This window comes from Ailuropoda melanoleuca, chromosome 1 (assembly GCF_002007445.2).
Source record: "Ailuropoda melanoleuca isolate Jingjing chromosome 1, ASM200744v2, whole genome shotgun sequence".
Taxonomy (NCBI): Eukaryota; Metazoa; Chordata; class Mammalia; order Carnivora; family Ursidae; genus Ailuropoda; species Ailuropoda melanoleuca.
In genome coordinates, this window is record NC_048218.1 from 70832328 (window position 1) to 70849828 (window position 17501).

Consider the following 17501-nt stretch of genomic DNA (forward strand, 5'->3'; position numbering starts at 1 on the left):
CATGAATTTTCTGGCTGTTAGTTTAGAAGCCAGTTTGTTAATAGACGTTTGCCAGTGTTTCTCACTTTGTAAGAGACAGCAGTTGAAATAGCATTGTGCTTATTAGTCACATCTTACCCATCCTGTTAAGTTCTCTCTTCTCACAGCTTAGTTATTGCCTCCCGTGATCTTTTACAAGCAAACTAAGTTTGTAAAACACCAGAGGGAGTAACAGTTAAGGAGTGAAGACTACATGAAATAATGTAATACAGGTTTTAAATCAAAACATTGTGCACATGTGAAGTATTCCTGTTAGTGTTTGAGTCCGTAGTAGTAACAGGGCAGAATCGTTTCTTTAAAGATTTTGTTTATTTATTTGATAGAGAGCACAAGCAGGGGGAGCAGCAGGCAGAGGGAGAGGGAGAAGCAGGCCCCCTGCCGAGCAGGGAGCCCAATGCGGGACCCTGGGATCATGACCTGAGCCGAAGGCAGACGCCCAACAGCGCAGAATATTTTTAAAGCCACTGGTGAGGGACAGAAATTTTAATGTTGAAACTCTTATGAAGTCAGCTTTTATAACTTGGGTGTGTTTCCTAATGAAGAGCTGTGGTTTGAATTAATTTCAATTACTGGATCTTGTTTTTCTTTTAAACTTCAAAAAGTATTTTTTACGTGAAAAGATGAGATTATTATCGGCTGTCATCACTTGGCTGAAAGATAGTCCCTGCTGGCTGACAAATCTCCTAATTTTGCAGTTTTTAAACTTTTGTGTAAAAAACAATTCAGCACTATTAAAGAGAGGAACTACATTATTTAAAGGAAAAGAATCTGTTATACTTCCGACAGGGTAGGAGAGCATTTCCTCATACCCTTTCCAGTTCCTTATGTCAAGGGCATGTCTAGGTATATATGGTCTGATTTTTTCAGAGCTTGTTGAGAGGGTCAGTAGAGTGTACCGGGATGAAAAATCTTTAAATGAGGATGACTTAAAACTGAGGACAGTAAAAACTTTTAGTACTGTTTGGGGCTTTCAATATAATTAGCCCAATTTTTACTTGTTTGAAGAGGCCTTTCTAAATACTTTTGTCTCGCCTAGGAATGTTATGTGAAAGAAATAGATGATAATAAGGAAAACGTCATTCTGATAAATAAGGCAGATTTGTTGACTGCTGAGCAGCGGAGTGCCTGGGCCACGTACTTTGAAAAAGAAAATGTGAAGATTATCTTCTGGTCAGCTTTGGCTGAAGCTATTCAGCTGATTGGTGACACTAAGGTAACCTGGGGGACTTTTTCAGGTTGCATTTCTGGGAGCAGGATTTCAGTTTCTGGTTAATAAGCTTTGTTTTTTCTTACTGAAGATTTCTGGGAATCCAGGGGTTTTGTCTGTTCCCTAAATGCTCTGATAGTAGCATGACCTATAGAAAAATGAGTCAAGGTTACATTCTCTGGTTGTCAAAGAAATTGACATCTCTGGGGCTCTATGGTGCACACTGATAATTAGCTATAATTTTTAATTTTTTTAGATTTTTGGCAGGAAATTATATAGGAAGTTTCATAATGACTTTATAATTGTTTTTAACAGGAGGCAAGTACAACCAAAGCACGCACCTCAGGGCTTGATTAGAATCTCTTTTGACATTGTTTTCAAAACAAACAAATGAAGTAATTCTAAAGATATACCACGTTATCTTGGGTTTTTTTAAAGATTTTATTTATTTTATTTTTTGAGAGAGTGAGCAAGAGAGCATGAGCAGGGGGAGGGGCAGAAGGAAAGAGAGGAGAAGCAGACTCCCCACTGAGCAGGGAGCCCAATGTGGGGCTCCATCCCAGGACCCTGGGATCATGACCTGAGCCGAAGGTAGACATTTAACTGCCAGCCACCCAGGCACCCTATACCGTGTTATTTTTTTTATCTTAATTTTACAGAAACAGTTTGGGGTTCTTTTGTGTGTGTGTGTTTTGTTTTGTTTTTTGTTTTTTTAAGTCATCTCTGCACCCAGTGTGGGGCTTGAGCTCACAACCCAAAGATCGAGAGTCACATGCGCCACCGACTGAGCCAGCCAGGCCCCCTGGGGTTTATTTTCTAATAAAAAATATAGCTATTAGCTAATAGTAGCTATGAAGGGAAATTAGTAGTAGAATCTTAGAGCTGAAAGAGACTTAAAGTAATATCTTTTTTCCTAGCCTTTTCCTTCCTTTTCTCTTATCTCTGTCACCCATCTACGGACTATTTTGTACATTGAGCTGAGTGCCAGTAAATACAGTGCCCTCCCCTTGATGAGCTCGCAGCTTAGCTCTATGAATTCCTTCCCTCACCTTCATGGCAGACAGTCCTGTAATCTCTCTGTTATTTATCTACGTTAAATGATAGAGACCAGGTAGCTCAGGTAGCTCACTCGTTCTGTCTACATTTAGAAAGTTCTTCAGTTCAGTGAAGCTCAGTCAGCCTCCCTGGCCTTTGATCTAAGGACTCTTCCTTTGTCCCCTTAGTTTTCTCTGTGTATATTTTCTGGTTTCATTATGGACATAATATCTGGGACATTCTTCATCTCAAGTGCGGGTCTGCCTATGTCAGGAAACACTTAGAATTGGTGGCACCTAATTGTATACGTTAGATATTCAGAGGGATGATTATTTCTTGTGGTCAGAATACTCCCAGTAATTCAGTTTTTGTTAATTCACCCCATTTCAGAGGAACTATGTTATGCTCTTGGCTCATTTAACCTGTGAACAACCAAATCGCTCAAATATTTTTTAAAAAAGAAAAGACTTATGCAAATCTAATCCCATATTTACATGTGGAAAAAGTTTTTCATTTTGTATTTACCTCAATTTAGAACATACAGTTACTCTGAAATATTGTTAGTGATTTGGGGCTAAGATAGAGAATTCATTTCGGTTGTACAGTTTGCTTTTCTCTAGCTTTGAATCTGCAAATTTTGTGTGTTTGTCCTTCTGTATATTCTTTCCAGTCATTGATAACATTGTTAAACAGATTAGGACCAAGGGGAGAGCTCTTACTAAGCCCTCTGTACCAAGCATTTTGATGTGATGAATACAGTTGTGTTCACAAGGATATAACAATAATAATTGTTCCACTGTTTCTATCGTTAATAAAAACTAACACATAGAAAGCTTATTCTGTGCCAGGCACCACTGTCCTAAGCACTTTATACATTGTATTCATTGAATCATCTCAGCAGTAAGTTAAGTGCTTATTATCCTCAGGTAGTCTGGCTTCATGGCTTGTTCTTAACCATTATTTCTGTTGTTTCAACACTTTCTTGGAAGCCAATGTTTTACTGAAGTTTTTTAGTAAATATTTATCACTGTATTACTTAGCCCTGATGTACCAACCCAAGAACTATCAAAAATGGAAAAAAGATCAGTTTCTACATCTGTGGTATTCCCTGACTTGTTAACCGAGTAGTACATGGGTGACTGTCTTTCTAGGGCTCACCAGCTATCTTGTAGACTTGCTCCCATACCCAGTTCTGAGTTCACAGAGCATGGTTATGGAAGATACTCTTTCTCCCTTTTTAAGTTAGCCGTCATTTACTCCTCCCAAGTCTTCTGAAGTGTCTGCCGTTTTTCATGATTTCCCAAGACCGATAACCAGATACTGTTGTGATATCATAGCTGGAATCACATCTGTCATTTGAGTATCAAACATGAATTTATTAGAAATAGTTTGATAGTCACTGTTTTCTCAGCTATCTGAAATTTGGTTCTTCCTTTATAGTTGTTTGATCACTTCTTATTTGAAAAAAAAAAGTTTTCAAGCTGAGTACTTTGGTTTTCTCTTGGCCATCTGTTAAATTACACTGTGTTTCCCCAAGGGATTGACTTTTCCCTCTTTTTATTTTTAATATAAGTGGCACAAAGTCCTTTTATTGTCTTCATCATTTTTCCTGAACCTAAACTGCTTCTGGTTTTAGTTTTTTTAATACACATCCACATTCAGTTCACATTACTGTTTTCTGTTTCTTTCATATTTTGAAATGATCCAGAAGAGCTCGCAGTAAAGACACACCGTCGTCTTTGTATTCATTGCCCGTTTCTCATAGAAATTGCTTCCAGTTCTGTGGTTCTATTATAAGCCTTGCTGCCATGTTTCTTTTTGACCTGCCAGGCTTGATCATGAAATCATGCCTGTTTTCCCTGACATTTTGTTTATGTCTCTACATTCCTAAAATGTAGGATACTTGTTTAACTGAGATCATTGTGTCTTCTGTGACGGTTACTCATTCTAACACTAGGTAATTTAGAAATGATACAAGGTTTGTATCACTTCTAAATCCAAACCCGCTCACTCTTGCTAATTCAAATCCGTAAGTAAATTGTCTTATTTTTGCTTTATTATCAGTAGGAATTCAGAAGAATTAACACATCCTTGAAGAGTAAATGATTTTTATCTTTTTCTTTGCATCTATGAATGTTTTCACATTTGGAGTTGAGTTTTGTTGCTTCTGCATTTCATCCGGAGGGAGCTATGCTCCACAGTGCTTTGATTTATTAAAGGCAATTATAAAGGAATAGCAATTTCCTTAAAAATGCAAATGTGTGAAAAGGAACTCAAATTATAAACCATGCCCTTCTTGCTTTGTGCAAAGCAGAGAATGTTAAATATTTTATCGTTAATGAGAAATGCTTTGTTCTACAGCCGGGTACAAATAATGTACTGCCATTAAGAATTCAGCTTGACACGGGCTTTTCTACATTCTTGCTTTTTTTAAAGATGTGTCTGTTACAAACGTAACGCACATTGTTTGTACACAGTTCAGGTAATACAGAAATGCACAAAGTGAAGGTCCACTGCTCCTGCCGTCCCCAGAGGGCACCACTGTTGATTGTTTGTTGTGTCCTTTCACCAAAAGGCTTACCTTGTCTCCCTGTTTTCATCTCCTTTGTAACTTGTCTCGTGCTCTGTTCATCTGAGATAACCAGCTCTGAGTACGTTCACTAGAGTGAAAGGTGCCGTTGTCGTACACTTCTGAGCTTTTGTGGTTTCTGTCATCTCAGGAACGGGGGAACGGAGATGCTGGAGAAGCCAGCGCAGCCGAGTCTGAAAAGTCCAGCTGTGGTGAGGCTGCGGTCCCGTTCAGTGAGCCCGGAAGGCTCCCGGATGGCAGCTCCCTCGCGCTTAGTGACGTTGCCTCTCGCGACGAAGACTCCAGTGAGTACGAGGACTGCCCGGAGGAGGAGGAGGAAGTTTGGCAGACATGTTCGGAAGAAGACAGCAACCCTGGCGAAGAGGCGTGTGGCCCGGACTGGCCAGGAAGCTGCACTGCGGATTCTGAGGCTCAGGGATGTGATGTGGTGCCGAAGGAGTGCACACACAATGTTAGCCACCTGGTATCGAGGCGGGAATTGTTGGAGATCTTAAAGCAGCTGCACACAGGGAAGAAGGTGAAAGACGGACAACTTACAGTTGGACTGGTGAGATGACATAGGTGCTAAGATTGTTACCACATGGGAACCTTTTTTTCTTTTTTTTTAAAGACTTCTTTATTTGAGGGATGCCTGGGTGGCTCAGTTGGTTAAACATCTGCCTTCAGCTCAGGTCATGATCCCAGGGTCTTGGGAGATCGAGTCCTGCATCAGGCTCCTTGCTCACCCGGGAGCCTGCTTCTCCCTCCGCTGCTCCCCCTGCTTGTGCTCGCGTGCTCTCTCCCCTTCTCTCTTTGGCAAATAAATAAATAAAATCTTAAAGCAAATATTTTTTTTATTGGAGAGAGAGCGCACACAAGCAGGAGGGACAGAGAGAGAATCCCACGCAGGCTGTGCACTGAGCGTGGAGGCCAATGTGGGGCTTGATCTCAGGACCCTGAAATCACAAGCTGAGCTGAAACCAGGAGTCAGACGCCCAACCAGCTGCACCACCCGGGCGCCCCACTACATGGGTGCCTTTATTTCTAATCCATTGGTAGCTACCCTGGAACCCAAGGGACCACCAACCTTCTGGCGTCATAGGGAACATTATTGCCCTCTTGTTGCCCACTGGCATTGTGGGAGTAGGTAAAGCCCAATTCAAAAGAGTGAAGTCTCTCAAGACTTATATTGGATATACCCCTATTTATATCAGTTATCTTCTCCCATCTTCCAATTCAGCCATACTGGTCCTGTGACTTACCAAGAGGTAGCAGAATGAAAGTGCTTTTAAGGCTGTCTTCAGACTTCCAGTTCAATAATTTTACCTTCTATAGGCTTTTGGTGTCATGTGATCCTTGCCAACTTCTACTGTAAATGTTCCACATGCATTTTAGGGAATATCCCAACATCTTTGGACCAGGCAAAGCATGACTGGTGCTTTAATTGCAGAAGAACAAGGGAAAGGAGATCACATCCCTGCCTACTAGAAGTGATTCTAGACGTGGCTATGAGAAGTGCTCAGACCTCAAAGACGTACAGCACGGCTCCAGCGGCCCCATCTTTAGCTAAGGAAATGTAAAATGTTAGAGAAGGTATTTTAAAGGCCTCTCATCCAAGAGAACAAAACCGTGAGGTAACATAGATTGTGGCAGGTTTAAAATCTTCTAGCTCTTAAGTTACATGCCAAGTATAGCTAATCCTAATTGTTTTGAAGTGCCCCTCCCCCAAGCCTACTTGCAATGATTGTAGCAGATGAACATATCACTTCAGAGTGCTAGTTACAGGAATTGCCCTTAGAGCCAGGCAGACCTGGTGCTACAGTGGGATGGACTCACTTGCTGTGAACCTTGGAGAACTTGAGTCATTCCTCTCAGCTTCACAGCTTCAACTTCATTTCTTTATGTGATTGCTAAAAATTCATTTTCTACATGCTCCCAGAAAGTCCAGCTTCCCTAAAAGTTAGTCTCTTTCTTTCTCACGTTTATGGACATGCTAAGCAGCCTCTCCACTTTCTGAATGTTTTACTCTAGAAAGCCTGAGAATAGGTTAATTTTCTCACTCTATGAACATTTCCGATCACGTGCCACAGGCCAGGCATCCTGCTGGTCCGTAGCAGTGTATCAGGGGAGCAGACAGACGCAGTCCCCACCCTCCCAGAGCCTGGAGTTCCAGGTGTGATAAGTGCGAGAGGACATCCAGTGGCCTATAGGAGTATATAGTGAGGGAGCCTGATCTGCAGAAGGTGGGGGAGATGACAGCAACAAAAGGGCCCTCCCCCCAACAAATGACATGGAAACAAATCATAATATGTCATGTAATCAAGATTTAAATAAAACAAAAGATCTAAATAAAAACAAAACATGAAGAGAATATTGAGAGTAATGAGCAGTTATTGGAAATCTTTATGTAAGAGATTGTACCTTAAAGTATAACGTGAGGTTTCAACAAAGTGACAGTGGAACAGTGCCTTCCAGACAAACAGAATGAAAGTATTTAAGCAAAGCCCCAGGAACAACAGATAACAATTAGCCAGAAATACGTTCTGGCTAAGTGTGGAGAGGAGTGAGAGTGAAGACTGGAACTGTGAGTGTTGTCTGTTGTGAGGCCTGGAATAGAGGTGGAAGGTTTGAGGTTTTATGTTCGATGGAATCAGTATTTATAATCTTCCAATCATATTGATAGAGGATTCTTAAAAGTAAGACGGAATTGGATTTAGAGGCACAGGGGAAAGCCTGAGAAAAAGTCTGGAGCAAAGCTGCCATGATTTGAGCATTTATGTGAGAACCTTTACATGGTCCTGCTAAGAGTAATTGAAGAGCTTTAGTAGCTTGTTAACCCACTCTCAAGTCAACGTGCCACTTACAATTTTTAACCAACAAGACAGAAGCTTCCTAACAAGTTATTAAAAATTAAAATTAATTGTATGTGGTGATGATTAAAATATGTTTCTGATGCTCGATGTCACCCACAGTGTGAAAAATACAGCAGAAACAGTGAAATGCCTGTAAGATGGGACATTGTGGGGAGAGCTGGGAACAGGGGGCTAAGGTCTACTATAACATCTGCTGTTACAGCAAGACCTATAAAAATAAAATGTGCTTAGCTTGACTGTTAACACTGGAAACATGTCTGAATAAATACACCCCCACCACAGGGGAGAAAATTGTCAACAAACAGCATCTATTTCAGATAACCTTTTGAAGCCACCAAACGCTGACACTAGTGTTGTGCCATGTGGGTATTATCTTTGGGTTCGATAGATAGAATGTTTGACTCTTGAGTAACTAAGGTGTCTCTTGCAGGTGGGCTACCCGAATGTTGGTAAGAGTTCCACAATCAACACCATCATGGGCGACAAGAAGGTGTCTGTGTCTGCCACACCTGGCCACACCAAGCATTTCCAGGTATTTCTGCAGCATCAGCTTCTGGATTTCCTTCTTAGCCAGTTCCTCCCTCTGGGTGTTTCTCTGAAGTTCTTCGCCGCTCACATGCTGGTCTTTTCTCTTCTTCTGTGTGCCCAACATAAACTTCTCACTTACCTTTCAGACCCTCTATGTGGAACCTGGCCTCTGCTTATGTGACTGCCCCGGCCTGGTGATGCCATCCTTCGTCTCTACCAAGGCAGAGATGACTTGCAATGGAATCCTCCCAATTGACCAAATGAGAGACCACGTCCCCCCTGTGTCACTAATATCCTTTCTGCTTTTGAAAGATTGGTTATTACATGTATATTAGGGCTTCATGTGTGTTTGGGAAATTGTGTTGGATGTATTAACAACTGCTATTGAACAGAAGAACCTGAAATACTGACTAGTGAGCGATCTGCCCAAGTTTATACAGTGAGGTAGCATCAGGACTGCGGAAGTAGCAGCTCGTGACCTGATGGCAGCAGTGTCGCCTGATCAGTGGGAGAGCCCAGGCTTTGGATCTCAGCCCCCATTTGAATCCCGACACTGGCGTTTGACTATTTGTGTGACTTTGGTAAACTTGCTTAACCTTCCAGAAACATTCCTTTTCTGAAAAGTTCCGAAAAGTTACTTCGCAGTCGATTGTGAGAATTTAATTGTTATAGCCAATACTTATTTCATGCTTACTGTGTGCTTCACACAGCACTTAACCAAGTAATCTCATTTAATTCTTAAAGCAACCCTTGACGTGGGTACTGCTATTGTTCCGATTTTTTCGAGCTTGAGGAAAGTCAGGCACAGGTTAAACAATTTGCCAAGATCGAACAGCTAGTAAGGAGCTAATTAGGAGCTCTGCCATCTCCCAGCATAATGAGTTACCTTATGTGAAGCCTCTAAGTAGTGTCTTAAGATTTTACCCTCCTTCAAGCCAGCACATTCATCTGACTGTTCCGTGGGTGCTCGTGGAAGACAGGAGACTCCGTGAGACTGGCACACTGATTTGTTAGTTTGTAAGTAGGCAGAACTATAGTTCTTGACAAGATCCTTCATGACTTCCCTGAAGGCTACAGCTTTTCATGCACACCAATTTAATTTCTCTTTCTGTAAGAAGTAATGTGAAAGAATTCACGTACCAGGATAGATAAAATACAGTGTATCGCTAAAATAGAATAGTATACAGAAGTTAAAAATACTGCACTCAGTCTACCTGTAGTGACCTGGGTAAATCTCAGACATTACATACACAGTATGACACCATATCTGTAAAAATTGTCATCTCACAGAACCGTACTTGGTAGTAATAGAGCCTCGTGAATGTGAACTTCTGGGAAGTGGCCTGTTAGCTGCACCACACACTTCCCTTACCTCCACGTGGCAGGAGGGGCTGCTACAGTGTTCGAAGGTTTGCCTTTTCAGTAGTTTTTAATAGATGACATTGTTACTACCTCTTGGTAGTTGGGGACACAGGTGTTACGTTACTGAATGCGTCTCTGTATATTTTGCACTTCTCTGTGGATCAGTAATCAGGTGTGTACTGGCATTTATTACAAGCCAGGTTACGTTCGGTTCTGTGGAGGCTACAAGCACGAATCAGCCGTGGGTCCTGCCCTTGCCGGATTCGGTCTGGGGGGCAGATGGGGCATGTGTATGAATAACTGGTACAAGGTAGCATGGTGTTTAAAGAGGAAAAAAAAGTATTCAAAAATTAATGAATAACTACCCTTCTTTCTGGAGAGGTAGAAAGGCATCTGTCCTACAAGTGGTGAATTAGGAAGCATGTGTCAGAAGGTGTGGTGGGCGAGGGGGTCAGTTCAAGGGAATGATTCCTTGACAAGCTTATGTTTGCCAGAATATTCCGAGACATGTCTTAGAAAGTACATATGGCATTACTATCATAAAGCCTAGAGAGGATGAAGATCCCCATCGACCCCCAACATCAGAAGAACTGTTGACAGCATATGGATGTGAGTTATGATTTATTTTAAAACATGAACAAAAAAGTCACAACATAGTTAATGAAAGAACTACTCCTGCGAAGATACGAATTCACGTTTTTCCTTATATTTGTCCATGTTACCTTCCAGCCTTGAAGTTATCTCTGTCGACCTTGCCCGCAGGCAGTTCTGGTGGTGGGTTCAGAGTGGAACAGGGAGGGAGGGAGAGCTGCCTGCTGCCTGAGTAGTAGATGACTTCAGTGTGTTAAGTGCTTTCTAGAGTTAGAGAAGGAGATGATTTGAGGCCCTGGCCTCTTCCTCAGGTCTGCCCTTTGTGGATCCTCACAGTAGCAATCAGTCCGGCTCCAGGGGAGACGTGTCTTCCATATGCTCCTGGTCTCGAGCCCCTGCCTGTAGGAGGCCTACACTCGGATAGTGTTGAAACCTCCCACAGGGAGCACGGGCCTGCCAGCAGCTGTCTTGTGCTTGGAAGAAAAGGCCCTTGGGGCATTCACTGTTTTGTCGGTACTCAGGTGTAGACAATGGATTGTGACTGAGGCCATTTGGCTTTTTCTGGAGTCTTCTCCCAAAGAGAAGAGAAGGGATGCTGGAAAGAAAATGAATATGCTGTCCTTGCAGGAAGGAGAGTTGTGAGGGCAGCATGGGAAAGGAAGGCCCTCAGAGATTGGGACAGAGTGGATCGAGGTCAGGATGGGGATGCAAAACAGCCTCCCTCCCCTTCCATCAGTCCCTTGGAAACCTTGTTTGACTTTAAAATGAGTCCACCGCCCTCCCACCTCTGTGTCTTACCCCAGTTCTACGTGGGAGCTATCTGCCTATCATTCTTCAACTGATTGTGATTTATTTCCCTTAATACAAACTTTAAAGGTTATCTGGAGGAACTTCCCTATGTCTTCCTAAAGAAATAGCAATGTTGAAACATTTCCATGCACCTGTGGCATGCCTTTAAAGGAACTGCCACCAGCGTGGAAGGAGTTCAGGTCATTTGATTTGATAAGAAGAGGAAAAACTTGTATTCTCGCAGAGAAAGGTGATTTGATACAAAGCACACTTAAACCAGAGCTTGAACTTAGTTTAGTTGGGAGACTTTAAAGAGAATAAATGTGAAGCCGTTGTGATGAGACTGGTGTAGTCACAAAGTCATGGAACTGGAAAAGACCTTAAAGATCACGCCACCTTTCACCTCCTTTTTTTAAGACAAGTAATCTGAGGGGCGCCTGGGTGGCACAGCGGTTAAGCGTCTGCCTTCGGTTCAGGGCGTGATCCCATCGATATGGGATCCAGCCCCACATCAGGCTTCTCCTCTATGAGCCTGCTTCTTCCTCTCCCACTCCCCCCTGCCTGTGTTCCCTCTCTTGCTGGCTGTCTCTATCTCTGTCAAATAAATAAATAAAATCTTTAAAAAAAAAAACAAAAAAACAATCTGAAATCAGAGCATGAAATGACTTGCCCACGGTGGTGTCTGGTCAGTGGCATAGCCTGGATGAGAACCCGTTTCATAATCCAGACCTCTCTCTGGTGCCAGAGCCTGAAAGATGGGGAAAGGTGGACTTCCACCAGACTTTCCATTTAGTTTGACTTCCAGATAAAATGAAAAGTAATTGAGTTTAAGTTTCTTAAGATTTCTCATCTAAATCTGATAAAAATCAAAATACAAATGGATGACCACATACGTACAGTTTCTAAGATCATCTGCAGGTCTGTAAAGAATAGTTTCTGACAGTTCATTTTAAAAGATGTTGTCTTAACTTGTCTTAACTTCTAATTTGCATTTCTTTCAGTACTAGTGAAATGGGACATCTGTCCATATGTTAGCCATTTCTGTTTCTTCTGGGAATCACCTTTTCCTATGCATCTTTTGTTCTCTTAATGATTTGTAGGAGTTCTTTGTGGTTTCTTTACCCTTGTAGACATTAACAATTTTAATAGCCTTTTTTCCCCCTTTTTGATTTGATTGCATTTGGTGTTTTGCTTGTGAGGGCCTTCCCTAGCTCAAAAGGACAAAATTGTTTCCCTCTAATATCTTGTTTTTATACCTTTCGATTTTTAATCTGCCTAAATGTATTTTTGTGTATTATGTGATCTAATGGGTCCTCACTATTTTCTTCTAAACTAAAAGAGCCTACTACACAGCTAGTAGGCGAGGAAGCTGAGTTTTGAACCCCACGTGTCTGCCAAAGCCCACATTCTCAACCACGATGTTCTGCTACTCCCTCTAGTTGAGTCAGTATTAGAGGGATCTTTATAGTGTGTTTGAGAAACGGGAAAAAGCATAGATACATCACTAAGCAAGAAGAGACTTACTGTGTTTTGCTTTTGGATTTGCTAATATTAGTGACAACATAGCATTCCACAGGTAGCCTCTGTGATTAAAGGTTTTTAAAATCAAGAGATGAAAGAAGTAACTGGAGTAGAGAGAGATTGAGTGTCTCTGTTACTACTTGGTGCTAGGATATCAGAACAGTATCGTCCGATTGCCTGGATTGTCAGATGTCTTTATAGTGCTAACCAGAATATCTTCCACAATGATAGTTGCTTTTTTAAAGCTGGCGAGTTAGGGGCACCTGGGTGGCTCAGATGGTTAAGTGTCTGCCTTTGGCTCAGGTCATGATCTTCAGGTCCTAGGATCGAGCCCCACGTTGGACTCCTGGCTCAGCAGGGAGTCTGCTTCTCCCTCTGCCTCTCCCCACTGCTCGTTCTCTCTACCCCCCCCCCCCCCAATAAAATCTTTTTTAAAAAATTTAAAAAATAAAGCTAGCAAGTCACTCTGCACAGTTAGTGGGGTAGCAGACTAAACTGCCATCATCTCGGTTGTCTTTGTTGTGACGTTCTGGGTTCTGATTTGGGTTTTGCACCATTCATTTCTCCTCACAGACATGCGAGGATTCATGACGGCGCATGGGCAGCCAGACCAGCCTCGGTCTGCTCGCTACATCCTGAAGGACTACGTCAGCGTAAGTGGGCCCGGCTCCTTGTCGCTCTGGAGCAGACAGGCCTTCGTTCTCACAGTGTGCTCTTAGATACCAGCAACCTGTCGAGTTAGAAAGGAGATACTTCCTCACCCAGGTGGTGTCATCATTGGCGAGAGGCGGTTGGCAAGGTTTGCGCGGCTCTTCTGGGCAGGGGGGCATCCGCAGCTGTGGCCGGGCATCCATGATCCGGGGGAGCTGGCATCGCCTGAACCGTGCGTGTAGCGAGGCAGAGGGCTCTATACATGTCATCAGTGCAAGTGAGAAAATGTGTGCCTCGTTTTTCCATCAGCTTGTGACAGCTATGTCCCTGTCCTCCCTGCAGCGTAGCTGGTCATCGGCCTTTCTCCCTGTGCTTCCCCTCGTAGCGAGACCACTCCCAGCGAGCCCTGAGGGCAATGCAAAATGTTTTCCGTATGTCCCCTCGTTAAAAATACACGAGTCTATGAGGTTATTATTCTCGTATTACAAATGAACATGTGCTAAGTTTTGGGTTTTCCTCATCAGTAAAATAGGAATTAACAGTACCTATCTCATGAGATTATTATGGGAAATAAATGACAAAAATATGTGTATGTGGAGACAGGCACACCACTAAGCTCAGTGCCTGGCGTATAATTAACCCCCAATAGTTGTTACGTATTAAGCTTAATTCTTTTCACAAACAAGCATTCTGGGTGTCCAGTAATAACTGGCGCTAAGGATCTGGTTTTGTTCCCCCTTCTCAGTGCCACATCCGTATGGCTCTGGGAAGCACAGGAGTCAAACTGCACAGCGTACTCTCTTGCCTCCAGTTCAGGAAGAAAGGAGTTAATGGAATATTTGTATGCTAAATTATTCATTCATTTACCATTTATAAAACCGTGGCAGATGAGAAGATGAGTTAAAACCAACCACAGTTTATGGAGCGTTTGCAGTGGGAAGTAGAAAATGTGTGCCCAGTGAGCAACCGCAGCCACTCCAACATTCGCATTAGTATCGTCCTGCTGTCCAGTTGTGTCCTGGTTTGTTTTGGAAGATATTTATCCTAAGTGTAGTCGTGTCAGTGTATTAACACTTCAGTAGAAATGCAAGCAAGGTAAAAAGGAGCACAGAAGAGAAAGATTTCCTTCTGGTCTGGGGCTGTGGGCTGGCGAGGCCTCCCGAACACGTTAAGGGGCACAGTCAGTGTCTTCATTAGGACTCTCCAGTTGTAGGTGACAGACCTCAGCTCAGCTTGCTGCGTCAGAAAGCGGGAAGCTAGGGGCGCCTGGGTGGCTCAGTTGTTAAGCGTTTGCCTTCGGCGCAGGTCATGATCCCAGAAAGGGCTCCCTGCTCAGCGGGAAGCCTGCTTCTCCCTCTCCCACTCCCCCTGCTTGTGTTCCCTCTCTCGCTGTCTCTCTGTCAAATAAATAAATAAAATCTTTAAAACAAAAACAAAAACAAAAAAAACCCCGGAAGCTTGTCAGAGGGTGCCTGGCAGAGAGGTCTTCTCGGAGGACTTTGTCTTCTGGGATAACACAGCACCTGTTGATGGGCTGTTATGCTTCTTGTTGTCTTCGTAGGGTAAACTTCTCTACTGTCATCCTCCTCCTGGAAGAGACCCTGTGATCTTTCAGCATCAACACCAGCGACTTCTAGAGAACAAAACAAATGGTGGCGAACTAAAAATACATCTGGGCAGAAATAAAAAAGCAACACAGATTGAAAATATAGTTGATAAAGCTTTTTTCCATCAAGTAAGTTTTAAAGTTTTTCTTTACTTTCTGATCCAACACATTTTATATAGCATTTTATTGAAATACCCATTCACATAGCACAACATTCACCCTTTTAAAATACAATTCAGTAGTTTGTAGTATATTCAGAGTTGTGCAGCTAGCACCATAATTTTGGAACATTTTTTCTCTCCAGAAAGAAACACTGTAGCCATTACCAGTGACTCATCATTCCCCTCACCTCCTTCCCCCCCGACAACCATTTGTCTACTTTCTCCTAGATAGCTTTGCTTATCCTGATAGGACATTTCATATAAATGCAATCGCCCACTCTGTGGCCTTTCATGACTGGCTTTTTAACTTGGCATCATGATGTCAAGGTTCATCCGTGTGTCAGTACTTTATTCCTTATTATGGCCAAATATTCCATTGAATGCATAGACCACCTTTTGTTTATCAGTAGATGGAATTTGAGTTGTTTCCCCTTGTTTCTATTATAAAGCTGCTTTGAACATTCATGTACAAGCTTTTGTGTGATCATAGATTTTTCAGTTTTCTTGGGTATATAATTAGGAGTGGGATTGCTGGGTCCTATGATAACTCCGTGTTTAACATTTGAGTTACTGCCAGACTGTGAAAGTGGCTGTGCCGTTATACGTTCTCACCAGCAGTGTGTGAGGGCTCTAATGTCTTTACATCCTCACCAGTATTTCTGTGTTTTTCATTTTAGCCATCCTAGTATATGTGAAGCGATGGCTCATGACGTTGATTTGTATTCCCTAAGGACAGATGACGTTGATAATCTCATGTGCTCATGGGCACATGTAAGTCTTCTTTGGAGAAGACTTCTGTTGAGTTTATAAGAGTTCTTTATACATTCTGATAAAAGCCTTTATCATAATATGCAAATACTACTTACCGTTAAGTGGGTTTTCTGAGCAAGTACATTGTAATAACTTTAATTATTTACATCACACCTACAGTTTGTATGCTGCATCTTAAAGAGCAAATTTATATGCAGAACAAGTTTAATCCTGTAACTATACTTAATACATAAAATGCTTTTGTGACTGCTATAACCATAAAGTTGGGGTGCGGCAGGCGTTATCCGTATCCAGAGAATGATTCTTGCTATATTTATATGGTGCTTTATTTTTGTGCCTCACTCAGTGTGTGTGTTAAGGTGGGCCAAGCAGATGGTGTTCTCCCTATTTACTATCTACCAGTCAGGACATGGAGGCCCAAGGAGGCTTATTCAAGGACACTTATCTTCAATGGCAAAACTGAGATAGAACTTAGATCATTGTGGCTGCTGGTCTTAAGTTATTTCCAAATCTGCCACTATTTAGAAGGAAATTTCAGGATATGGAGAACGATTACAGGTTCTTCCTTGGGCCTACTACTGTCATGCTAGACATGTAAATGGAGGTTTTAAGTGTTTTCAGAATGTTTCTAAAGGTCATGTGCAAGAAGGCTGAAAACTTACGGGTACCAAAGCTTTAGCCTCTAGACTAACATTTTACTATTATAAGATCACGAAATACTGCTTTTCACTTAGAGAATCATACAGGATTAACTACTTTTTAAACCTTAAAATTTGTTTAGGTTTTTTTTTGTTTTTTTGTTCCGTTATCTTCTACTTGAATAAAATCACAAGTTTTCAAACACTTTTGAGCCCTTACTGTGCGTGCCTACTGCACTAGGACCTAGGATACCAAAATGAGTAAGACACAATTGCTGTTTTCAGGGAGCTCACATTCTAGCGAAGGGGAGATGGGAAGTTAACAAATAACATGACAGGTTAGGTCTAGGGCAGAGATGTAAGTCAAGTACTTTGTGAACCCAGATTGGGGAGCAGTTCCTCGTGGGGCTGGCAGGAGAGTAGGCGAGTGAAAGCCACAGAGAGGAGGTGATATCTGAGCTGCACTCTTAAGGGACAAATAAAAGTGTGCCAGTTGGAAGGGGTGGTGAGGGCATTCTCCAGGCAGGGGGAGTGGTGTGAACCAAGGCATAAAGAGATGGGGGTGTGGGCTCTGTCCGTAAAGAGTCCATGCTGTGAGTGGCCTTGTGCACTGTGTGAGGGAATAGGAACTTGATTCCCCAGGCTGCAGGGAGCCACCAGAGGTTTGTGAGGACAGGAAGAGGGACATGTGATTAGAGAACTCTAGTGGAAGTGTGGGGCCTGCGTGAGGGCAGTCTGCAGTGGTGCAGTGAAGGCTGGAGCAGGGTGGCGGGGAGGAGGGGACAGATGCATAAAATCCTAGAGCCTGGAAACCGTAGAACTTAGTGGCTGACTGTATGTGATAGGTGGGGAAGGCACAGGGAGTGCTGTCTTGGTGGCTAGTGAGAGATGGCATTTGCAGCTATGGGACTAAGCAAAGTTGAGGACAAAGAATGCACTGAAGACAGAATGCTGAGAAACTTAATTAAGAATGGGGAGAGGGGCGCCTGGGTGGCACAGCGGTTAAGCGTCTGCCTTCGGCTCAGGGCGTGATCCCGGCGTTATGGGATCGAGCCTCACATCAGGCTCCTCTGCTATGAGCCTGCTTCTTCCTCTCCCACTCCCCCTGCTTGTGTTCCCTCTCTCGCTGGCTGTCTCTATCTCTGTCGAATAAATAAATA

At 42.7% G+C, this 17501-nt stretch overlaps 1 protein-coding gene across 1 annotated transcript in view; it reads left to right on the forward strand.

The window, feature by feature from the left end:
• The window catches only part of LSG1 (large 60S subunit nuclear export GTPase 1), a 30993-nt gene that overhangs the window by 12130 nt on the left and 1362 nt on the right, over positions 1 to 17501 (forward strand). The window contains exons 7-13 of the mRNA XM_019801982.2: positions 1076 to 1252; positions 5002 to 5418; positions 8154 to 8255; positions 8398 to 8541; positions 10099 to 10222; positions 13088 to 13167; positions 14727 to 14900. Of these exons, the coding sequence (XP_019657541.2) occupies positions 1076 to 1252; positions 5002 to 5418; positions 8154 to 8255; positions 8398 to 8541; positions 10099 to 10222; positions 13088 to 13167; positions 14727 to 14900 (1218 nt within the window). The remainder of the gene's footprint in view (positions 1 to 1075; positions 1253 to 5001; positions 5419 to 8153; positions 8256 to 8397; positions 8542 to 10098; positions 10223 to 13087; positions 13168 to 14726; positions 14901 to 17501) is intronic.